Raw genomic sequence first — 26,718 nt, 5'->3', positions numbered from 1 at the left:
TCCTAGAAAGGAACTAACTTAGCAATCTTATTTAATTTCCTCATGCAGGTGCTCTGTAACTGCTCCATCTCCCTAATGCTTCTGTAATGAATAAGGCAAATACAAGTTTGACACATGCTTACTAGCTCCTTGTATGAGATGCGCCTCTAACAGTAAGCAGAGAAAACTGCCTCAGGATGGTTACTTTGCTGAAAGTGATGCCTATACACTGAGGATTGGAAGACCCATTCCAGCCTTGGATATAGTACAAGGAAACTTATGCCTATTGTGTGGATTAGTTACTCTCACACTCTTTTGAGATTACTAGTCTTCCCTTCTTAAAGTGCAATAGTGACTCTTATTCTCGTCCACCAACACCTGTCTCACATGGGGCAACTGGTTCAGGAGACAGTGGTATCATGTGAAGTCCTGAAGATTTCCGAAGTCTTCTGAGACCACAGACAAACCTCCTCATCTCAGGTTTCTCCAGATCCCAAACGTGGCACAAAGGAGCAAAGGGTCTCTTACCTTTGGCTCCTCATACCCACTCCTCTTTAACCTAATCAGATACATCAGAGAGGTTCAATGGGTATGAGGCATCCAGGACAAAGATTAAGAGTCAACAGATGTAGACCATTGACAATTTGACAACAGTCATGTTCAAGACCCCTGAATCCTGAAACCCCAATTTTCCTCATGTGTGCCCAGCCTCTGGAATTTAGATACTACCCTGGGGAGAAAGAAGCAAAAAAAAAAAAATATCCAGACCACATCTGAAATTATCAAGAAAGCCAGAGATGACCCAACTCACCTGGGACTATGTTGTTATCATGCTCCTTCATTCAGATTGAAGCACCCTTTTTGGGGGGGAAGAGAGAGGCTCACAATTAAGCTTATGACAATTACAAGGTTCACAAAGTCCTTCTCCAAGGATGTTTACACAGAAAACAATTGCTGGGGCTAAGCCCCTGCTGCAGCTGCTAGCAAGATGTAGGCAATTCAAGGAATGCAGCTTTTGTTTTGAGTCATTGCCCATGGTGGGGCAGACATTTTGGTGATGCAGCTGGCTATGAGTCACCAAAATTTCTGGAAGTAACCCCTCCTGAATTCAATGATTCACTAAGCTGGATGCGTATGGTGTCACTTCATTAATCTGCTGTGGTGCGGTCTGTGGTAGATGGATGAAAGGATGTTTGCTCACATCTGCCCAGGAAAAGTCACATACACACCAAGACTGCATTTTTTTTTTTTTTGTTACAACGCACAACAGTAGCCCCCAAGAGACACTAAATCCTTTTATTGAGAACTCAAGTGACATGTCTGTATTACCAACTGTGATACGAAAGTTCCAGAAATACAATTCCACCAACTCATTTACTTCCCCTTCATCCAAAAGCAAAGAAGCAAACAAGAACATCACGCATTTATTCCCCAAGTGGGGATTTCACAGTGAATTTTACTTACCAGAAAACGGAAGCACCCTCATCCCGAAACCACGCTTATTCTTTAACTTTCATGCAAACTTTGGGGAACCAGTCAGGTATGAAGAATGGGGATTGCATGTGTAGTGAAATTCAGTCCATAAGTATAACAACATCGTATACTGTTTGTGGAGTTTACAGAGTCCAGAGCCGATACATTAGCTCACTGAGTCATGACAGTATCTCCATGAGGTAGGTTTCATTGGGTTTACAGGTGAAGTACCTGAGACTTTGAGGGTAAGTAACATGTCCAAGCAAACACAGCCATTACAAAGCTAGGATTCAAATGCAGGCCTGATGCACAGGTTTTGTGTGTGAACTGCAGCATGTAACACAGAAGAGAGACAGTGCTTTCTCTATAGTTTACCCACCCAGGAAAAGAGAAAAATCATTCATTGTGTATGTGTCTCCAGTGCTTCATTTTTTTCAAAATAGCTTAGAAACTGGCTCCTTGACCTGTGGGTCTGTTCATATATTAAGTAGATGTTGATAATTACTTCATTTTTATAAAATTAAATTCCAAATCAACCCCTTCCCTTTGTTCCAATTCTTTTTCTTCAGCTTTTCAAATTCTGGTAAACACAAAAATTTTGGTAAAAGAAAATTTTGGACGTCACAGGTAGGTGTGTGTGTGTGTGTGTGTGTGTGTGTGTGTGTGTGTGTGTGTGTGTGTTTTCAAACCCCCATATATTATGCTGATATTGACATTTCCAAGACACGGTACCTATCTCATCCTTCCAAGTGAAATTCTGTAATATGGAGATTTAATTCATTATAATGTAGAACCTGGTATATAACTGGTAGCCCAAATTTTTAACATGGATCTGAAACTAGAAAGCAGGTACTTACTGACAAGCAATGGAATTTATAAACTTTCTCTTACTGACAGAACATAGGTGTTTCAAACTTTACAAATGAGGTTAATTGTAGTTGAGTCCTGATTATTTTAGGAATAGGCTAACTGAAATTCAGACATACATATCTAAACAAAGACCATGTCTCCCAGTGTTAGTCTCTGAGTCACACAGCTAACTTCAACTTAAGATTCATCTTCCATTTATCCCACACATTTGAAATAAGAAGACTTGCTTACAAGCAGAACCTGCATGCTCATAAAACAAATTGAGACCTTTTCTTCTTTTGATAATATAGTGGTGAAATGTTAAGACAAAATGGCCCTGTGATTTAATGGAATAAATCTGATAATCACACAATGGAAACAATCAACACAAGAAAGAATGATGTATTTGAGAACATTTTTAATAAATAATGTGACAAAATTACTTTTCTGATTATTGAATTTTCAGTATGCAAAATTATGGCTAAAAATAAGAGGTTTCTTACATGAACATAATGAAAACATTAATCACATGGATTGTTCCCTTAGTACTGCACACCCTTTCTATGGGACTTTTTCAAATTACCTCAATGAACACACTTAGTTTTTGGTGAATACCAGCCTTTGTTTTGTTTGGCTTTGTGGGGTCAGGCCTGATACCTATGTATGACTAAAGGTTCATTTTGTTTTCTTCAAATAGCACCAATTATAAAGTCAATGAAATCCATATAATGTCAAACAAATCATAAACATCTACAGTCAGAGAGCATCTCTTGGCAATTCCAAGCAGGAATGCTCTGCTGAGCTTCTAAGGAAATCTTGTAAGATTCAACATTGGCCACAACAAACTTAACACTTCTTTTTTTTTTTTTTTTTTTCTTTTCTTAAAGTCCAGGAAAAATCGGAACCATTTGGTTCACAGCCCACAATAAAGTCTGTCCATGACTTCACCAGCTGTTATCATTCAAATATTGCAAATACAAACACAGAGCATTAACAAAACAGGTTAAAAACACTTCTCAACAGTTTCTTCAATAAGACAAAAAAGGTTAATAGTTACAATGGTTTACAAATAAAGTTTAGTGATTGTGCTTTTAAAACCAAAAAAAAAAAAAAAAGATTAAAAACAGTGCATTACAAAAACAACAACAACAACAACAACAAAAACAAACTTCCTTAAGTGGCACTTCTGAAAGCCCAACTGACACTAGCAGAAGGAATTTAGGCTAGTTAAGATAGGGATGTCCTTACTCAATTGGTCATTAAAGACATCCGCTTGCTTGCAGTATGCATTTGTTGTTGCTTTTTGATTGAAAAATAGAACAAGATTTTTGCTAGGCTTACTTCTGACAATGACTAGATAACCAGAGGTCCAACTGGCTTAGCCCTACTTATCCAAAAGTACATTTCCAAGAAGAATAGATTTCAATGATTGAAATGAAGACAAAGTAAAGTACCACCAGGAGTTGCAGAGTATATATTTACAATGCTTCTACCCCATTCAAATTATCTGTAGTTCTGTATTTGATATGTTTTTAGTTTATCCCAGCAAAGGGTGATATGAAAGACTGACCTTAAAATCATGTAAAATGAAGTATGCTTTAATTGGCATTAGCAGTTGGTCATAGAACTATTATATTTTGAGAGCCCTTGGCATGAGGATCATCACCTTTGTATGTTTGATCAATATTTTGCTATAAATTAGCTTGATATATATATAAGCAGTGCAATGCCATATCTCAGGGGCAAAATGCAAAAGAACTGCTCTGTTCTTTCTTGCTGGCTGATGGCTGTAGCAAGCAGTCAAGACACTTCTCTTGCTGGAAGTCAAGTGTAACGGTCGCAACAGCGAGGCGGGGAGAGGGAAGTTCATCAAGGCTTAGACAATCAATCAGCAACAATAGAAACCCAAGACACTTTTTAAAAAATGGTACCCCAATAGGAGGAATAAAAATGACAATTTGTACATTCTGATTGCACGGAACACTTCATCTGGCATTGCGTGTCATCCAACGTGAGGCATCTGGAGCGATGATTTCACATTAATATCATAAGCCTCTCTGGTTGTCTTCAGCTTTCCGTTTCCTATAAGAGGGGGATTTTGGTTCAATTAAAAAATGAACCCAAAGGTAACTGTCTTAAGCTTCTTTATATTCATTGCCTCTGTTTTCTTCATTCATTTGTTGGGAAATGTTCCTCACAGCTAATTCATTTCTCAACTTTAGTTGGTCTTCATTGCAAATCCTACCCTCAAACAAGTACCCACCTGTTCTGTACCATACTTGGATGTCACAGGGCGGGGCACATGGTTCTGAGTAAGAAGAAGGGCTCTACCCTCCCACCTCTCCTCAGCACCATCTCTCCATTTTAATTCTGCATATCATTTTTAAATACTAGATTTAATGGCAAAGATCTTTCTGCCCCCTCTAAAAGTTCTTCTATTTAAAAGGCAAAAAAAATTAACTTTAAAAATTTACTAATAGTCTGGCAGCATTTGTAGAAGTTTTTCTTATTCCAAACCATACGATTTCAACATGAGATGCATATGGTATTCAATTACACATGATTTCGTAACATTGCTTCTTGTATTTTGAAGAAGACTCTCAAACTCATTTAACATCTACTTGATATTAAACATATTTATAAAGAAACAAATTCGTCTTTCAGTTACTTTTTATTAGCTAGAGAAAACATAAATTTCAAGGGGAAGGGACTTTGAAAATGGCTTCCAACTATATCTTGCATATTATTCCTAGATACAAAGAAGGGAGGAGACATTTATTTGACTTAGACAGAATTCCTCTTCTGGCCAGGCTCCTTTCCAGAACAATGAAGTGGAAGAGAGCTGGGAAGGTCAGTCAAATTAAGCCTGGTGACAGATAATACAATACTAAAATAAACACTCAGATCATAATAGCTCTCACCTCAGTGAGGTTTCATATGATACTATAAATTATATTAGTCCAGGATACCTCTCAACTTGTATTCTGTCATATATATTTTGTTATTTGGAAATATGTGAAAGAATATGAATTTTAGGTCTGCAAGGACATCACCATCAACATTTAAAATTATGAAATGCATTCTAGGAAAATTCTCCAGTTCACAGGTGCCTACAATACAGGAATTTTGTAACAGAATAGTTATATATCTGCATGCTGACAGATGTTCAGGGGCTGACATCACAGCTGCAGTTGAATGTTTTAAAATGTGGGGAGGATTTGACATACCTCTAATTCTTCATTATTATCATCTCCTCTTTCATATCCCCCAAGAACTTGCATTTCTGCCATGTTTCTTCGACCTACATTCGCTTGCTCTCTCTGTCGACTTCCTGATCCCCGTGATGACATTGAGCTTGAGGAGCTAGGATCTCTGGGGTTGTTTGACGTAGGGAAAGTAGGTCTACAGTATGGTGGAATATCCTCTGTGTAAAGAAATACAATGAGCGTGTGTGGATAAGATCGAACACTTTCACCTTGTAACTTGCCATTCCTGTTTATCTGCAATCCTGGATGGACAAACATGAGTGATTCTAAGTATGAACACTACAGGCAGAATGAAGAATAACGCAGGACTGCTTTTTTAAAATGAAAACAGCAAGTCTTGCTTTCCATGCATTCGTTAGGGATTTGGATTGACTCCACTCATAAACCAGAGTTCATCTCAAACTCACCTGGCACCAAGGCCATTAAAGGAGACAAGTCAAATGTGGAATCAATTGATGTCCAATTACTTTATTCATCATGTGATCTCAGCTAATTTAGTTTCTACTGCCACTCCCCTCCCCCACAAAGTGATGGTAGACTCTGTGCTTAAAGGAGCTGTAATATGAACAAAGACACGACAGTAAAATCACTATGTAAAGGAAGTCTTCTTATAAGGCGTTAGAAAGAAGAAATCATTTCCCAGTACTTGTTAAGCTTGGGGACAGACTCCCCCTATTGAGAACCCAATCTCAATGTATTTGCACTCTCAGTCTCAGAAAGTGACTTCAAATACTAAGGCACGTGTGGTAGTTTGAACGGCCCCTACAGTCTCAAATATTCGAGTGCTTGGTCCCTGTTGGTGGAACTGTTTGGGATGGATAAGGAGGTGTGGCCTGGTTAGAGGAGGTGTGGCACTGAGGATGGGCTTTGAGGTTTCAAAAGCCCAGCCACTCCCCATTAGTTCTTTCTTTGCTTTGTACTTTTGTATGTGATGTAATCTCTCAGCTCTAGCTCCAGCACTGTGCCTGATTGCCTGCTGCCATGCTCTCTACCATGATGATCCTAAACTCATTCTCTGAAATGTAAGCCCCTAGTAAACATGGTATGTACTATTAGTTACCTTGATCATATGTCTTTTCACAGCAATAGAAAAATAACTAAGATAACACAATAGTGAATTATTTCCTGAATTTCCAGCTCCTCACAACTTTAAGTTTACTGATGCTGAATCATTTAATTGATCACTTTTCCTCCATAGCCTGTCTATACTCTGGACGTAAGTCCATTAAAACAAAACAAAACCTCTTCTGCTTACTCTCCCCTGCCCTGTCAGCCCCCAATGCTTCTTTCTTTCCTCCCCTCTCCACACTGCCTGAGTGAAGCTTGATTTCTCCTGGGTCCACTGATATTCTCTCCAGCAGAAGATAAGGAGAGGATCAAAGTCCCCTCCTAGATCCCCACTGTTCCTCAATTGTTGCATGAACACAGTCTCTTCCTGTGAGACATGAGACCGTGTACTTAGGAAGCCAGTCACAGTCCTCAATGGCGCTTGTTCTTTCCATTCTCCTCATCACTGCCTCAATCCACAGTTCTGACTCTTGGGGGTTTTCTCTTCACCTAGATCTTCTTAAACCGGTTTCTTGCTGGTGACTTTCATTTTGTCCAATGACAATATGTTCAAATCTCTCTGGCTAAGAACTCTGCCTTAACCCTATTCTCCTCAGGAATCAATGTCTTCCTTCTTTCCTTGCTGAACAGACAACCTTCTTAAAAGGCAAACTGGCTCAAAATTGGCAGTGGTAGCTCCTACTCACTCTGCTGATGAGATCTAATAGTGAAATCTACATTGCCACTATAAAACTGAGAAGGTCGACTGGGCTAGCCACATTCCGGTCCTTATAGCTCCGACTTCTCTCTGTTCTTTACTCAGGTGCAACAATGGCATTCTTTTAGCTGTCAGCACCCCTCCTTCCTTATCTCTCTTCTTAGGATGTGTTTTACATGTAAGGGTGAAAAAGAGTGCCTCCCGAATGTCAGCGTCCTGGTATTTTCTCCCGTATGTGTGAGCACATGTGTGTGCGACTACAAGCTTCTTGAGGTCAACGTTGACGCTTAGAGACATCTGAAGACTTATTACTATAAATACAGCACAATGGGTGTTTGATATGTGTAGAAATAAATCAAATGGAGGTAAATGTCAGCACAAAGGGTTAGACCTTCAAGTTTAGAAAAGCACTTTCCTTAATTAAAAATATCCATTCATTACATATGTAAATCAGGGTGCCTCTCTCATTAAATAAATAATGTAAATTGAATCAAGAAGGTGAAAATTATAGCAATGATAATTTAATGATATACACACGCAGGGTTATGGTTCAAATAAAAATCCAGAACATCAAAGCATAATGACTGAATCAGCTAAGTGCATGTCATGGGCTAAGTTTCCTTATTTCTATATTAACGGTTTTCAACTTAGCTCTATAGACAGAAAGAATGTTATAATGTAACAGCTACTTAGTATATTTCTGAGGATGGATTTAAACTTTTTCTCTTGGCTCTGATTCTGCTACCCCAAGCTCTTTGTCGCCCAGCAGCTTTCTCCCCAAGCATCCCTCTTATTGTGGAATTTGCTCATCACCACAAAAGTGGCCCTACTTTCTGGCCAGACAGGAAGTCCATAACTGACATCATGGTATTCGGTATATGAATCACTACTTGGAACACAGGGCCATGAGTCAAACGTTTAGTGCTAGATCAGCTTGGCTTTAATGGCCAGAGATAAGCTAATAGGCTGATATTACCAAGGACTCCACGGACACATGGTAGCAGTGTTTGTGTTAAAGGCACAGTTCTGGAGCTGCACTTGATGTCCAAGTTCATGCTTGCAGTATGTTTCCCCCTTTGGTCCCAGAACAGAGGGGAACCACCCTTGCTGCTGCAAAGTTGTTAGTGAACATACAGAGCAACTGTCGGATTACAAATCTTGCTGAAAATATATTCTGATAAAACACAGAAAAAGTCCTAGTACATTTCTCATGTTAATTCCTCTATCACTCCCTTCTGCCCCCTTCATCATTCTTTTCTTTGACCTTTTCCTTTACTCTTTTTGTTTATTTGTTTGTTTTTCACGACAGGGTTTCTTTGTGTAGCCCTGGATGTACTGGAACTCCCTCTGTAGACCAGGCTGGCCTTGAACTCACAGAGATCCACCTGCCTCTGCCTTCTGAGTGCTGGGATTAAAGGTGTGCACCACCACTGCCCAGGTTTTAATCTTTAAAAAAAAAAAAAAAAAAACCTCTTTATCTTACATATATATGAATGTAAATATAATATTTATTTATTTATTTATTTATTTATTTATTTATTTATTTATTTATTTATTTCACATTTCTACCATTTTGGCCCTCTTGACAAATTTCATGCAAGCCTTCTCATCATAACCTTCTGATTAGAATTCCTGCTCACCACCTCCTGTTTGAATGTGAAATGTCTCCTAAGCTCCTGTCTGAAGGCTTTCCTACTGGGCAGTGCTATTCTGGGAGGCTGGGGAACCCACAGGAGGGGGCTAGGTTGGTAGAATTACTTCAACTGAGGTGGTGGTGGGTCTCTTCAAGTACTCTACTTGCTCCTGATTTCTGCTCTGCTCCCCGCTCTGTATCACATTCCTACCACCAAATCTCTCTGCAAGTGTGAACCAAAATAAATCTTGCCTCCTGGTAGAGATTTTATCAGATATTTTGGCCACAGAAATATGGAGGTGACTAATACATGTTTCTTTCCCAATTTCCACACCCTCTTCAGTTCTCCAGTCTGGCTTCTATGCTGACTGTCAACGTTCTGTTCTTGCAGTCAGAAGTTCTGGCTACTATTCTGACTACTGCAGTCAAACACAGTAACCATGGATAACACATTCCAAAAACTTCTTTTTCTCATAAGACTATAACAAACTTTTATCTTGTAATGATTCATATTTCTTTCTTTTGGGGGGTACTGGTCATATGCTGTACACACATGCAGCCGTGTCTAGCACTTTTTTCCTCTTGCCATTTTCTCATGTGTGATATGCATGGTTTACATGTATGTGGGTGCACGCATGTGTGTATGTTTGTGGGTATTCACATGGATCCCCAAGACTGATGTCTGGAATCATCTTCTTTCACTCTTCCTTCTTATTTATTGAGGGAGGGTCTCTTGGGGAAACCCAGCCCTCGATGATGGCTAGACTTGCTAGCCAGCTTGCTCTTGACATTTCCTGTCTTCTGCCTTCCAGATCTAGAATTCTAGGTGGACTGCCATGCCCATCCCGCATTTATCACTGGTTCTGGGGATCTGAATTCCGGTCTTCATGCTTTAATTGATATGTCATTTTGAAGTCCTCTTGTGTTTCTTACCTCCATCCTTTCTAGGTGTGTGTGTGTGTGTGTGTGTGTGTGTGTGTGTGTGTGTGAATGATGCTAACACTGAACTCAAGGCTCTGTTGATAAGCACTCTACCGTCCACCTACTTCTAATCCTAGAATACTATTTTTTAAAATTATTTTTAGAATTTCATACATGAGTATGACACATCTACATCACTCCCTCCTTCAAACTCTTCCCTAATTCAGGACCTCTTTTCTTTAATTATTATTGTTATATACACACATATATAGAACCCACTGAGTCCATTTAGTGTTGCTTATCTGTACATGTACAGTAGGCATCCTGGTCATTTGGATCTTACACTCATTCCGGCCCCTCTTCTGTGACGTTTCTTCAGCTTTAGGTGCGGGGCTTGCCTTGAAGATACATGAACTGGGGTAGTCCTACCCAGCTGTAATGTTTACAAACCGCAATGACTGGACCAGCAAGATATCCCCAATGGTGCACGAGTGGGGACTTTCATCTTTGGCATAACCAATATTGGTTTACTTGGATTAAAGCCTGTCTGATGCGAGAGAATGCCTATGTGGTACTGTAAACCTAGCCACCTGCCTGAGGCTGGGGATGGTACAGAGCCTAGAACAGAACCTTCTACCACCATTCTCTGAAGCTAACGTAATGTCTAACTGTATTCTAAATGCTCGTTCTTTTAGTTACAGGTAGTATGGCTCTCCTCTCTCATCAAAGAGGCATATTTTTACTAGTGATGGAGACTATTACAGAGATCCACAACTGGTTAAAATGCCGGGAATAGAATACTATTTTTCATGTCTTAGCTATCATGACTGCTTTATCTTCAGAGTGGACAATTTCAGTGTGCTTTACAGAATGTGGATTCTCTTCCATTTACAGACTAATCCTGACACCTTGGGATATTTCACTGGGATTTAGTTGGACTCATCATCTCTGTCTAGTTTTGTATTCACTGGCTTCATGCTAGCAGCTAGATTTTTAGCTTTGGGAAACGTTCATACAACAGAGGTGACCAACTGGCTACAACATAGGTTTTGTTTTGTTTTCCCTCCTAGAGAACAGATTGATAAACATTTACCATGCCTCACTGCTGACACTGGATCTTTAGAATTCAGACAGTTGTTACCTCAGCGCCACTTGCTCTAAAATCCATTTCTACTCCATCCCTTTCTCCTGATCTTTTAATTCAGTTTTTTCAACTCTTAATGACTGTATTCATGTCTATGTTATAGTCAGCATCTCAGTAAAAATAAAACAAACGCACCCTCCTTATGACATCTATGCAGATCTCATTTTAATTTGGCTAGCACAACTGACACACAGGACCTCACACTTACTTTCCAAATAACTCCCCCTTTTACGGTATTATTTCAACTTATATGTTGCTGTGGAATATTCCTTTATACTGTGTGAAGACATGCCACTCTGATTGGTTTAATTAAAAAGCTAAATGGCCAATAGCAAGGTTGGATTTTTGAGGTAGAGGGAATGCTGGGAAGAAGAACGGCAGAGATGTAGGGAGTCACCAGCCAGATGCAGAGGAAGCAGGGCACACAGGAGATGAGGTAACACCCATGAGCCACATGGCAGAATGTAAAATAATAGAACTGGGTTAATTTAAGTTATAAGAGCTAGTTAGGAACAAGCCTAAGCTATAGGCTGAGCTCTCATAATTAATAATAAGTCTCCCTGTGGGTATTTGGGAGCTGGCTGGTGGGACAGAGAATGACCTGCTATAATATTTTAACATTTTATTGATTGTATAGTGCTACTATCCTTACCTGTGACATGCCCATACTGGCTATTTTTACATTTCCTTGATGTTATTTTAACTCATTTTACCTTTTATACCTAGATTATTACTGTAAAACCTGACATTTCAGTCTCCCCTTTCACTATCCTGGGCTGGTAGTTATTCTACATCATTTCTTACTTGAAAGTCCTTTTTTAAAAAATTAAAGTTAGCATACATACAAAGAAACAGGATTCACTGTGGCATTTTTATACATATGTGTCCTCATCCTTTGTTCAAATTCACCCTCCTCCCCCTACTCTCCTCCCTCATGCCTCTGACCAGCCTCCGCTCAAATAGCCACCTTTCTGCATTCATGTCACATGTGTTCTATTACCTTCTCTTCCTCGTCCCCAGCAAATGGCTCCCAGCTGCCGATATAATACATCTAAAGCTCTTTCTCATGGTATCCTTGGCTTTTCCAATCTGGTCACTTCTCTAGATTTGTCTTTAGCTATTGATCCCTGGTCCTATTCTCCAAAATCTGGAAACCACTGATCATCAAGCATTTATTTTCAAGCTTTCTTCACTTTTTATCGATATACTTCCTTTACCTGATATCTACAGTCTCCTTGTTTACTCTGCTGCTGAAAGCATGCTTTCCCTTAAAATCTAATGAAAAACTCAAATTCAATTCATGTGGTATCTCTTCAAAGAACTTTGTGTGACCTCATGGACTGGAACCAATTGCATTAAATAGGCTGAGCACATTCCCACCCCACTGTTAGAAAGGTCTTAATCATACTTCTTTTCATATAGCCACAGAAAGCCTATGCATGTCTCGAAAGCTTATGGGATTCTGTGTTTATCTGCTGTTGGAAAACCAGTACCTTGGACCAGGTGCGTCTTGGCTGGAGGAAGGTCTCGCTTTGCCGCCTTGTTCCCCCGTCCTTTCCCATCATTTTGCTGTTCCTGTGCTTCTCTGGGGTCACCTGGGTTTGTTCGCAGGTCAGGGACTTGTCGTCCATCCAATGCTTCTCTCCCCTTGTAACTGCCTCCTTTTCTGTCCGACGATCTGTCTGTTCTTGCTTCTATAGAGGCGAGTTTGGGCACCATTACAGGCCGTACCTCCAGCTGTGCCTTGGATTGGACAGTGGGCGATTTTATAGCAGGTGGTGGTACCGGAGGGGGTGGAAGATCTAAAGGGAATATTTTGAAGATGTGAGATCTGACAGGTCGAAATTCGTCAAAAGTAGGTTTACCATTGGAGTCACATTCAGTTTTTGAAATATTGGACTAGAGCAACTGAAGATAACAATTAAGACTGATAACTTTAATATTTATCATCATCCAAGCATAGAAAAATTGAACGACAGAATCAGGACTTGGAGACTATCTACTACGCGGCTAGCCTCTACTGTGCATATGCATTATAATTTTTCCTGACTCCAAGCAGCACAGCATCAGCATACTTTCCAAGGTCCTGGATGAATATTCTCTTACATCTTTAGGCAACCTCTTCAAACTGATTAAAGTTGGCACTTAAGTTTTAATTGCCATCACTAATCTGGCCTTAATCCCTTTTTAATTTGCAGGTAAAAAAAACTCTACATAGATTTTTTTACTTCATTTTCTGATATCAAAGCTGCTTACTATCAGATGATAAAAACTAATGCCCTTAGATTCTTAATCTGAACTTTACTGTTCTTTCATTATTTCATTTGATCACACATATCTCCAGGTCAATCAAGGCCTCTCTTCACCCTGTACCTAGACATTTTAAACCAGGTAATTACTGGTAGAAATGTAGGTTAATTTCTTATTTTATATGTACAACTATATCTAGTAGTTACATTTCAAGCAATATTTTTATAAACCATATTAATTTAAAGTCTTTACATCATGAATGTATTCTAAAATGAAACTATGCATATTGTTGAAAATGTAGAAAGTGCATTCTTCTTAAGCAGTACTGCAGTTCATAAAAGTGATTCTTAGAAACAGTCCATGAATAAAGAGAAATACACCTTAATTGTTTTGGTAAGTTAACATAATATGAACAACTTTTCAAGGAAGGGCTAGACTGTAGTGTGATAGATGGATTACAATAAAAGGGATTTTATTCCAGGAGACTAAGAGGTTACTATAATAGTCTATATATGCAAAGATAGGGGATGAACTATTACAATGGAGTGTTTAAAGGAGAGCAGAGAATTCATCTGAGCGATTAAGGAAGAAAATTAGTATTACTTAATGATCAATCGTAGAATATAGTACTGGGGAGGGAAGCGATCAGAGATGACTCCCAGGGCCTTAGCCATAGTTTACTAGCAGGTGTGAGAACATCCCTGTAGGTGTTGAGTACAGCAATGAGAAAGAGTTTTTGTAAAGATGTATGAGTTCAGTTTTAGGAAAGGGAACAGAAGGAGCTTTCAGAGAATCCAGACATGGAAAAACAGTCATGTGTATAAAGCACATTTTAAGAGCAGCCAAAATCAGAGAGAGAGGAATCAACATTACTATACACTCAGTCAAGTCTGTAGCAATGTTTTCCATATTTGAAAGGCAACATTAAAACAAAAACAAAAACAAAACTAGCCGGGCGGCAGCGGCGCATGCCTTTAATCCCAGCACTAGGGAGGCAGAACCAGGTGAATCTCTGTGAGTTCAAGGCCAGCCTGGTCTACAGAGCGAGAGCCAGGACAGGCACCAAAACTACATGGAGAAACCCTGTCTTGAAAAAACAAAAACAAAAAACAAAAAAACAAACAAAACAAACAAACAAAAAACCCAACTAAAAGGATTTATAAAATATTTTTAAAAAATACTTAGTATAATTTCAGCCTTGGAATTTCAAATAAAAAGTATTCATGGTAACAAAATTACATAGTAAAAATGTCAGTCATATTAGAATTGAGACATGCCAATACATCTTTTATCTCCTCATCTCCATTTCAGTCATGAGTATGGATTATGAAGAGTGACTAGTTTAAATAGCCTACTCCCCCAATTACTTTTATATAACAAAACTGGGATGAGTCACATGACTCAAGGGAGCACTATCCACAGTCAGGTACTATATGAAACGGTCATATGGAGCCATGGATCATATGTATCTATCTGTAGGTGGTAATCTAATAAAAAGCATCATATACAAATAAACAGCCTTGTATTTTTATCAACATGAGTTGTATCATGTCTTCTGTCCCCAATCATGTAATTGTACACTTCTCCAAGTGAATAAATTACTTTTGTATAATGTTTTGTTCATTAAATGCATTATTAGTTAGCTTTTCTCCACAGAAGAACATACAGGCCATTTACAGATCTTTTACTGACATTAACAGTGTTCTACTAATTATCACTTTTATGTACCTACATGAGAAATTCTTAAATATCGAAACTATACCTTGAAGGAGTTAGAGATTAGTTAGTAGTGAGAATTGCTTGCTTGGCATGCACAGTGTCCAGGGTTTGATCCCCAGCACCAAATATAGCGTGGCACAGAGGCATATGCCTGTGATCGCAGTATTCTGGATATAGATGTATGAGAATTCAAGGTCCTCTTCAGCTACATAGCAAGGCCCAGGCCAGCCTGGTCTAGGTGAGACCTTTGCAGAATGAACCTTCAAGATTCTTACTATGATACTAAATGAAAGAAGTGAAGAGTACTAGTTTAATGTAGGATCTCTCATTCATTTGTATATTTACATGTGCACTTGTGTACATATTTATTTACAAAAGGAACCACCTCTCTTTCCCCCTTTTAACAAAAAGTATATCTTTTTAAACTAGTTTTCCTTTATCACTGAAGGCTGAAGCTATGACATCAGAATAAGCTGTACTTGACTCTAAAAGAAGGAAGTTTGAACTATCATTTGACTACTTGCTATTTTCTTTAGGAATCCATTATAAAATAAGAAAACAAGCAAACCGAAACAAAACACGATGTAGCCAGGCATGGTGGTGTACGCCTTTAATCCCAGCACCCTGGAGGCAGAGGCAGGTGGATCTCTGAATTTGAGGCCAGCCTAGACTACAAAAAGAGTTCTAGGACAGCCAGGGTTATGCAGACAAACCCTGTCTCAAAAACAAACAAACAGACAAACAAAACCAAAAAAACAACAACAATGCAAAAGTTTTTGTTACTATACTTCACAGCTTACTATGTAATATTGTCTCAACACATCTGTGGCTAAAGTACAGACAACAGCAAAATTTCCATCTAATTCTAGAATCCCAAGTCCTGGGAATACAAATTTGTCCCACACATAGGCAGTCATTACTGCATGGATATTCCCCTCTGGTGACTGCCTCAATGGAATTTTTGTGGTATTTGTGTGTATATATATAATATGGTGTTTGTTGTTGCTGCTGCTGCTGTTTTGTATCGCACACACAAATTGAAAGTGAAGAAGACAAGTTCAACCATCAACTTTAATCCGTGGTGTAAACTGTGGGATACAACGCAGTGTGTCTTGAAGCTGGGGATGAGAACAGAGGAGGAGAAGTGAATCCTAAGCATCCGTGCAGGCAAAGGCCGTGAGGGTCTGTGTACCCACTCTGTTCTGCTGCTCGCTATAAGCGTACACCAACTGCAAACACTGTCTCAAACACTAGAGACTGTCACTTTCACTAAACAATAGGCTATCCAGGCTCATCAGGGTATCAGAGGCTGTGCTTACTATTATCCTAGGATCAAACAGTGTCCTGGGAATCCGAAGCTCAAAAGGAAACATACTACTGGATATTCTGGATAGATGTTGTCTACAACTCCAGCCAAAAAGAGAACTAAATGACCTTGCTAAGAATAGTAACTTCCGGGCTGGAGAGATGGCTCAGAGGTTAAGAGCACTGACTGCTCTTCCAGAGGTCCTGAGTTCAATTCCCAGCACCCACATGGTGGCTCTCAACCATCTGTAATGAGATCTCGTGCCCTCTTCTGGCATGCAGGCATACATTCTGTATACATAATAAATAAATAAATCTTAAAAAAAAAAAAAAGAACAGTAACTTCCTGCATATAATTGTCACTGAACCTCACTGAACGAGAGAAAGGCTAGCAGGTTTGATACGCCACATAAACAGATTTCTACATAAAATCTTCTTTCTAAGGTATTACAAAATGATTATGAAGCTAAACTCGAAGTTACTTTCACATGAGCAATTCTCTATTTCCCTTATTGGTGAATAATACTTTACCCCAACTTATGCATTAGTTTAAAGTGGATTAAAACAAAAAAAAAAAAAAACAAACTAGGGAATTAGGGACCTCATTTAAAAAAAAATCTTATAAAAAAGATTTAGCTTATTTTTTTTTTTTGTCCATGTTTGCCTGCATGTATGATGCATGAGCATCACACGCATGCCTGGTGTCCTTGGAGGCCAATAAGGGAGTTGGGATCACCTGGAACTGAAGTTACAAATGATTTAAAGCTGCCATGTGGGTGATGAGAACTGAACCTAGGTCGTCCTCTGCAAGAGCAGCAAATACTCTTAACCTCTCATCCATCTCTTGTCTCTCTTTGTCTACTCTTATTAACACCTTCCCCCTTTACAAGAATCCCCAGATAGGAAAATGTCCCCCATATAAAGTAATATACAGGAACGGATCCTGCCAGGGCAGCATTAACTTGCTAGACAGAGTCAATGCTCTATTTATGTAATGGCTTAAAGTCCCAAGACCTTGTAATTAATGAAGAATCAAGTCAAAATAACATCATTCTAAAGAGGATGGTGAATTTATAATTTATGAAAAGTAGGCCTGAAGAAATAATATAGATTTGGCTTTTAAATCAAATATGCAAATGTATTTGGAAGGTTGAAAAACAGGGGAGGGAAGAGTCTATTAGAAGGTTCTAGAAATGTACTCTAACTCCGCAAGACTTCAGCTAATAAATATTCATATATTTTAATCCTATCCTCCATCTGGGTTAAACTTGAGGGTGGCAAAAGCGAAATAAATAAATAAATAATCAGTCCTGTTCATAGAACTGGAGGATTTGGATTCTGCTTTGCAGGAGAGTGTTCCCTGGGTATTCGTGAGGCCTTATACTTACCTACAGGGTAAGACACGGCCACGAAGTTGGAGGGGCTGGAGGGCTCTTATACCTTGAATTATGTCCTTGCCAAAACTACACTCAGAGTCACAACCCCCACTATCTAAGAATGTGAGTGTATCTGGAGTCTTTTGAGAAACAATGCAATTCAAATGAGCTTACTAGATGGGTCTGATCCAGTAAGACTAATGCTCGTATAAAAAGAGTTTAGAGAACAATTATGAACTAAGGGGAGTCAGGGGAAAGACAGAGGAGGGATGCCTCGGAAGGATGCAGCCCTGCTCCAAACTCAGTCTTGGACTTTACCTTCCAGAGCTCTGAGGAAATGCATGGGTGTTGTTCTCATTATAAAGTCCGTGGTACTGTTTTGTGACAGATGAAGCAACAAACAGACCAGCTAAGAGGGATCCTCAAAGACTACACTTTATTGACCCAGAAGGAGGTCCCATTTATTTTTTTGAATACTTTAGAAAACAACTGGGGAAATTGAAGTTTGGGTGATATTTATAAAGCAAAGATGCTATAAACTCAAGAATGTCACCCATTTTGGACAGTGTTCTCATAACTGATACATAGTAACTAGACTCATCCATTCCAGTCAATACACTGCACTTACAGAAAAGGCAAAAAAACAACCCCCCCAAAAAAAATCACCAATTCCTCTATACTTTACAAATATGCTTAATTAAGATTTTAACAACAGATGATTCAAATGCTTTCTTCTACCCACCAATCTTATAAAACAGCATAAAAAACTGTTATGTGTTACTGGGATTCTCTATAACATGATCTGCAGAGATATTTTCTTTTTTAAAAAAATGTATTTATTTTTATTTTATGTGCATTGGTGTTTTACTGCCATTATGTCTGTATGAGGGTGTTGGAGTCCCTCGAACTAGATTTACAGATATTTGTGAGCTGAGATTTGGGTGCTGGGAGTTGAACTTGTGTCCTTTAGAAGGGCAACTAATGCTCTTAGTCATGGAGCCATCTCTTCAGCCCTTAAGATATATTTTATAAATGCAGTACAATAATTAGATAAAATTGTTTTCTGAGAAAGTCACTTTTACCTCTATTTCATAGTTGCTATCAAGAGTATACACATATTGTGATAGGGTATAGATCATGGTAGAGGGCATGGAAAACCCTGGATTTGAGTAGACGAATTATAAAGTGTATGTGAGTGTGTGTATGTGTGTGTGTGTGTGTGTGTGTGTGTGTGCATGTGAATATAAGTATGATAGTTTGTATTTCTTTTGTTTAGTACATTAAGAGAGATCTGAATTTTGTGGTTTCAAATAAGTAGTGCACATTTTAGGAGTTATAAATAACACAGTTATAAATAAATAATAAATAGCTTTTTCAATGAAATTTTCAGAAATGAATTGAAGAAACAGTCTAGTCATCATAACTCAAGGATGGATGGTTCCCCGTGTTGAAGGGAGGATAAAGCTATAATTTAAAACCAGCTTGACTCATTTCTCCATTCCTTATTTACATGAGCTACAGGAAACTATTATTATCTTCTGCATTGTAGTAAGCACTGATAATTTACGTGACCACTTTTGTGAAACGGCCTATTCTAAAACCAAGTAATATTTCACATTAACTTTTTATTACACATGTTTCAACAGTTTCTTAGTTCTTTGGTATGCCTGAAGTTAAATAAAAAATAATTTTGGTGATTCATCATTCAGTTTCATACTTTATACTCAAGGATTGGTTACTGTTCATATTTAGTTTTCAAATACATCAAAACAAGTCCTGTAGACGGCAGGACACAAATATAGCAAAGAGTTCTCAAGAATGGCATAATATATAACTGTGATGCTGTGCTTGTGAACGTAGCAAGCTTTCACTATTTCAAGCATATTTGGAGGCCTCACTCAATGCCAGACTTCTTTCTAAATACATATAAATAAGAGGTAGAAAGATCTACACAAAGTTTGAGGCCAGATTTTTCCATATGTGTTCAATTCCGATGTGTTTACATCTAGGCTTGTCGTTGGACCAGCCTTCCAGTGAGGAGTCCTGTCTTCCAGATAATAAACATTGATAAAACAGCAATAAAACTTGTAAAATGCCATTACGGGGGGGGGGGACCCCATAAATGTAAGACGGCCTGTACAGTTTGAGGATTTACACCTAGTGTTTGTCCCTTCACCGAGGCATACATGCAGAGGACCACTGTAATAACCCTTCAAAATCAGATAATATTCTGACAGCTCAGTTTCACTGAGGACGATAGAGTCCTGGGCAGCAGCCAGGAGCACTGTGTCATGCCAGTATTTAGTGCAGTCTAGTATCCAATGGATGCTAGTGAGAGAAAATTCTCTGTGTAAACTCCAAATAATAGCATGGACAACCACGCATGGCAAAATTACTTGTGCTCATCAGGCTGTGAGCTTTGTATTGAGTTTTTCAGTCAAGTGGCAAGACTCACAGGGAAAAGGACCTCCAAGAGGCCCCTCCCCATAACCTTGGATAGCGGTCTCTAACATTAAGCTTTCATATGCTAATAGCAAATGATGGGCTTTATGAAAAATTGCTGACTAGGAAGAAAGGTCCTAACCAGATTGTGGCTGCGGACACCCAGGAGGTGGGGACCCTGCCTGAGACAACCTTCTCCTCCACGCCCCCACCCCCACCCCTTTAGCAAATTCAGTAAACTTGACAAGATGGGTGAGTCTGAGAGAATTTCTCTTACATGAATTTCCAATAAAGCCCAAGGGGTTGTTTTATAAAATGAGAAGGTGGTGGCGGCTTAATAAATGCTGGGTCACCTGAGGCACTTTCATTAAAGGCTTTCTCTAGACAACATCACAATGTTTGTATTATCCTCCTCTGCCCCCTTGAGAGTACAAGTGTACCCTCTTCAGCGAGAGTCCATAATGCATGTGACGGCCTGAAGAAAAGGATTTGAGGTGCCTGCCTTTTGGTGCACAGACTAAATGTAAAACCACTATGGTTGCCAAAATTATCCCAGTACATTGATTGCTCTCTGTTGAAGTGTGAAATTATTTTTAAAAGACAGAATGAAGAAAATGGAGACATTCTAGAGTTTTGGTCAGCAGACCTGGCAAAGGTTAATCCTATGTGATGACATCAACTAGAGTCATGGCCATTGTGTGAAACCGAAATAAAAACTGTAAAAAATGTTTATGTAAATTCCGAACCAGCCATTTTGAAAACTGCAAAGGCTAAAGACAGTTGACAAGCTGTGGAAGGATTTCACTCCTGTAAGTAATATAAAACTACTCTTAATGGATGTTAATGTAGTTTCTAAAGTCAGTGAACACATACATCCACTAGCCACAGAGAAGCAGGGGAATGGTGAGCCTCAGAGATGTTTTCATCCGTTTCAATGGACTTACCATCTGCGTAGGCTTCTCTGCGAAGATGTCCTGGCTGGTGTTTCTGTTTCTTGGCGGGTCTAGTTTTCTGGATTACAGCAGTACTCATGTTACTGTCTGTAGACACAGGGCTCGTGGGCCTAGGGCACTGAGAGGCGTGGAAATGGCGTCGGCCTGAGGAGAAAAGCCAGAGACAGGCTCATCACTGGATTCCAGTACCATAGAAACAGCCAAAGTCAAATACTCAAGCTAGAAACAATCCCTAATTTTAAAACATACTTAGCAGCCACCAAACTATGAGCTCCCCGCTCTATTTAATGCTACTTGGAAGAAACAGCCTGAAAGCATTGTTAATCTTTTTCTTTTCGTAATAACCACAGGATTCTTCTGCTAAAGTTTCTGATCATCTTTACATAAGGGAAACACTGCAATTATTTTTTCAACTATCATCACTAAAATGTTCTTAAAACAAGAGTGTTATTCTTTTCCTGCACCACATATTCAATGCTTGTTACTTTTTGAACAGGAAAAAATCAGATTCCTTAACAAATTCAGGATGTAAAAATGCACTGGATTAATTATACACTTATTTTAATTAAGTCTGTTTATGGCATTCTTTGAAGGCAGAACCCCAATAACTCAGTAACATTCTTGGGTATTCTCTTTGTAAGTGCTCTGACATTCATCTAGCTTACATATGTAGTCTACCCAAATGTACTTCAGTGTTTTTTTTCTGCTTTAAGATATTTGTCCATCCTCACTATTCAGTGGCCTCTCCAAGACTCCAGTGTGAGGGTGATGGTCAGTTTTGGATAGACAACATTACCCGGTGATATTGCGAACTTAATTTACATAGCAGACATGGTTCATTTCAATGTCATCAGTGTCCCTGGCCCTTATAAAGATGATATACTATATCAGGGGCAGTGTGTTTCATCTCGAACGGCAATGGAAGCCTTCCAGTGCTATGCTGACCTACAGTAGTTTGGCTTCTAGTAATTCTACCCAGAAATCCACTGCTTCCTACTGAACCACAAGAAACTTCAGACAGACCCAGGCATCAGACATGGCCTCTGGCTATAAACAAGAGAAGCCACATACATTGAAATCAACACATTTAGAAGTGCTAACCGAGGCACGTTAAATAATGGACATTAATGCAGCCAAGTGAGAAGCAATGTGATTGGGTTATCCATTCATATTAAGTTCAAGTCACATGACAAGCACCACCATTTCTTGAAAAGAATATTATAATAGGCAGAGGCCAGGGCATGTTTAGTTCATTATAATTATGAGCCAAATGAAACCAGAAGTGCTACTAAATTACAATACAATAAAATATTCAACCCAACTCTCTTTAGCTATGATGGAGACTATTACAATTAAAGTTACATATCCATGAAAATAGAGAATTAGAGTGGAGATGGAAACCATTCTTCATTCCATTGTATAAGGCTATCTACTGCTCAAAGACCCTGAGGCATAAGGTCGCTTACAGATGAATTTTCAACATTATTCCTATGTTTCGTTGACTTAATGAGCTGAAACGTGCCATTAATGCAATCTGAAAATAGTGGCTGGAAATGTTGAATTTCATGTACTTATTTCTTTACAGAAGATTAAAAACTAAGGTAAAACATATATAGAATTAGATGTTATTTATTTATTTATTAATAAAGTTAATTAGGTTTGCATATATTACTACATTGAGTGGCGACTGGGAAAAAGAATTTTAGAAAACATAGGCCTGAAGTAAACACATATGCTGTGATAATGTGTTGATAAATATCAGACATCTTTTTCCACACGATGAATAATGTATAGAGATGGCCTTGCGGTTTAAGTGAAGTATCTATGAATATATTCTATACTGATAAAAAGTAATGATCAGGGCAATACCTCAAGAAAGCAAGGGAAGCTCCCATTGTGACCGTTACTAAACTGTGAAAATTAAGACAACAGGCAGCAATAATTGACTTATGATGATCTTTTCCTGCAATATGTTCTTTTCATATTGCTTATCTCAACTATTTGTATTTTCTTGACTACCAGAAATATAGACATACAGAAACAATTACACACACACACACACACACCTAAGCACAATATAGACACGCACACACAAACACATCCATGCACATCATAGACACACACACACATGTATATATATTCTCCACAAAGACCATATGATATTTATTGCAATTTCAATTATTTTCTTTCTGTTTCTGCTCTAAGTAAGAGTTGAGAAGAAGAATTAAGTAAAAATGATTTAAAAATAAGTACATTCATTATACTAGGCTATAGCAGTGAATGGAGGAAAGGGAAAATAATATGCATTTATATTAACTTGCATTTCCAACTATTAGATTACAAATATGAATCACTTATGCTTTAAGATATATGCACCTGCCGGGCGGTGGTGACACACACCTTCAATCCCAGCACTCGGGAGGCAAAGCCAGGTGGATCTCTGTGATTTCAAGGCCAGCCTGGTCTACAGAGCGAGAGCCAGGACAGGCACCAAAACGACACAGAGAAACCCTGTCTCGAAAACCAAAACAAAACAAAAAAGATGTATACACAATTTCAGCATCTTCCCAGTTTCACTGATGAGAGGCATAAAGAGGCGTTACAGTTTCAATCTGCAATGTCCTTCCACAGACTTTCATAACCAGGGCAGGTTCCCAGGCTGGTACTTCTGCTCTGGGGACCATGGAACCTTTATACACTAGGGCTGGCAGACATGGGTCAAAAGAACCAGGTCCTTGGAGGTGAGACCCGATGCTGGCCCTAGGGGGATTCTCAGCCTCATCTGTCCTGCAGTGTGAGCAGCCACAGAAACAAGCACCCAGCAGGCACTGAGCCAGGCCGCCCTGCCTTCCTCCTGTGAAGAGCGGAGATAACTGGTTTAACCAGGAGCTCTAGTATTACACTTCTCCCTGATGGAGCTTCCATGCGGAACTGTGATCACAAGTAAGCGTGGCCAATCAATGAGGTTAAGGAGCCACTTCCCAAAGGGTTGAGTGTTCCAACCAGCTGTTTTTCTTCTTTCTCTTACAGAAGTGCTAATTAAATATAATTATCGAATTGAATTTCGTCTTAGTGACTTTCTGCATAAAATCCATTTATAATATGGGCGGAGTAAGCCGGGCGTTGGAGGCTCACGCCTATAATCCCAGCACTCGGGAGGCAGAGGCAGGTGGATCTCTGTGAGTTCAAGGCCAGCCTGGGCTACCGAGTGAGTTCCAGGAAAGGTGCAAAGCTACACAGAGAAACCCTGTCTCGAACCCCCCCCCCCCAAAAAAGTGCAAAGTAGCATGAGTTCATTTTATCGAATGTATTTAAACCTTAGAGAAATTTTATCAATTGCCTAAAACGTGTGTGTATGTGTGTGTGTGTGTGTGTGTGTGTGTGTGTGTATGCAGAAATATATGTAAACGTATGTATACACTTGCTATGGTTATCATAACCGACAGCATAGTCTGTTTCTCATCAGTCAGCTTATAGAGTTTATGAAATAATAAATCATTTTGAAAGTCTTAGTAACAACTAGAAAATAATCAAACCAAGCCGTATTGTTGAACCTTGCTTTCTATAGGCAGTCTAAAAAGAGAAAGAAAAACTGGAGGATTTTTTTCTCACAGGACACATGATGGGAGGACACTGTTAGTGACAAACAGGCATCTCTCTCTCTCTCTCTCTCTCTCTCTCTCTCTCTCTCTCTCTCTCCCTCTCTCTCTCTCTCTCTCTCTCTCTCTCTCTCAAAGATTTGTTTGTTAATTATATAGACAGTGTTCTGCCTTGCATGCCAGAGGAGGGCACCGGATCTCATTACAGATGGCTGTGAGCCACCATGCGGTTGCTGGGAATTGAACTCAGGACCTCTTAACCCAGGCACGCCCCTTGGTGACGGGTGTGGAGGACTCACCGGCAGCGACCTGCATCTGGCGGCGAGCCACTTTCAGGCCAGCATACTCCGCAGCTGCAGCAACGGCCTGGGCAAAATCAGCGTCGGTGAAAAAGGAGCCATCGGATGAACTAACACTGGAGCGCCCGCTCGAAATGTTGTCCTCTTCTGAGGCTGAGCCCCAGCCATTGATCATGGACCCAGTGACAGAGCTCTCAAGGTCCCCAACACTGGAGGCTGGGGTCTGCTCAAGCCCGCGTAACAAAAGCCTTCTGGTTTGCATTTTGGCCACTTCCATGTCAGCCTCGTCCTCCTCCTCTTCGGGAGCATCTGTATCCATATCTGAGACAAGCGGTCCTGAAATGTAGCCGTAAGTGTGAGGCGGGGAGATTGGCCTTGGCGGTGGCGGAGGACTCACGGGCTGCCGCCTGTGGGAAGATGGAAAGAGAGGGACAACTCAGCTCGCCACTCAAGACACGGGACACTGGATAATCAACCCGGAAGGGGAAGCTGATGGTGACCAGCCGCAACTCTGACAAAAACAATGTAAAGGAGAGAGGGTGTATTCCAACTCACGGTTCAAAGCTACAGGCTGTCATGAGAGAGAAGTCAAGGCTGGAGGCAGCTGCCGACGCTGGGCCACAAGCAGGAAGCAGCCGGCAATGGATGGGTGCTGTCACCCAGCTGCTTTTCTTTACTTATATAGTCCAGGGTTGGTGAGGCATTGCACCCCATTTAGTGCAATCAAGATTACTGAGCCCTCCTCTCACCCCCACCCCCCCACAGGCCTATCTCCCAGGTGTTCCAGGTGTTTCTAATTTCTGTCCATTGACAACTAACACTAACTGTCAAATCCGGTCTACTGTTTTATGCAAGTCAAAAAGATATTCGGTTCTCTAAATCTCCTCATGTTTGTTCATTTAATCCTGTTCGTTTAAAAATGAGGGGAGGATAATCTTTATTTGGGGTCATATTGTATTTGTGCTAAAGACTTTCTAATATTCCCAGTTGTTTACTATTATTAGAGGTAACAGACATTTATCTCGAAACAGTTTGTTCTACACACATTTTTTTCCCTTCTCTTTTCTTCATCACAACTCCTACTATTCAGAGCAAATGGAGTCATTCATCTTGACAACATTCAGCAAAATTTCATATGATTAAAAAATACATATTCAGCATATGCCATAATTGCTTTTAGACTTTATTCTATTAAGGAAAGCTATGAGATCCAAGAACAATTTTCTCTGATTTAATCACTTATGGGTTCCACTGAAGGTTATGAACTCTTTTTAAACTCTACTGCTTTTTAGTGTTCTATTACCTTTCTGTTCATGCCTAACTGTATTTCTACCCGTCAACAGTGGTGTTCAGCTGGGCAGGCTTGTGTGGCTCTATCCACTTGGCTATTCAATAAGGTTAATGCCATTTATTCTCATATCCCAGAATTTGTTAGGAGTCAAAACAAGAAGAACACAATATGAATACCATACTTGGAGTTCTAAATAATGGGCCCTAGCCATTTGTCCAGAAGAACTCCATTTAAAAGTATGTCATTCCATAATCCACAGTGAGTTTAAGATGGCTGAGATGGTGGAGATCATTTGGACACTAATGGAAAGCAACACCATGCAAAGAAGGCGTTCCTAGCAAAGACGAATGCAAGGGAATGACTTTTTTCATTTGGAGTGTGCCTGCAAAAAAGGAAGACACACGCAGTCCTGTTCACTGATGCCTCTCCAAGCCAGGTAAAAGAGACAATGCAA

The 26,718-nt window shown here is 39.6% G+C and overlaps 1 protein-coding gene across 10 annotated transcripts in view; it reads right to left on the bottom strand.

Annotated features, from left to right (window-relative positions):
* Positions 1 to 2,702: 2,702 nt before the first annotated feature.
* Positions 2,703 to 26,718, bottom strand: part of Robo1 (roundabout guidance receptor 1) — a 1,035,706-nt gene continuing 1,011,690 nt past the window's right edge. For all 10 annotated transcript variants that reach the window (XM_036203231.1, XM_036203233.1, XM_036203229.1 and 7 more), the window contains 5 exons: positions 24,974 to 25,380; positions 21,067 to 21,219; positions 12,524 to 12,832; positions 5,529 to 5,725; positions 2,703 to 4,383 (listed from right to left, as the gene is read on the bottom strand). In XM_036203231.1, the coding sequence (XP_036059124.1) occupies positions 4,369 to 4,383; positions 5,529 to 5,725; positions 12,524 to 12,832; positions 21,067 to 21,219; positions 24,974 to 25,380 (1,081 nt within the window). In that variant the 3' untranslated portion in view covers positions 2,703 to 4,368. The remainder of the gene's footprint in view (positions 4,384 to 5,528; positions 5,726 to 12,523; positions 12,833 to 21,066; positions 21,220 to 24,973; positions 25,381 to 26,718) is intronic.

This window comes from Onychomys torridus, chromosome 12, assembly GCF_903995425.1.
Source record: "Onychomys torridus chromosome 12, mOncTor1.1, whole genome shotgun sequence".
NCBI classification, from domain to species: Eukaryota; Metazoa; Chordata; class Mammalia; order Rodentia; family Cricetidae; genus Onychomys; species Onychomys torridus.
This window is presented reverse-complemented; position numbering and strand designations above follow the sequence as displayed.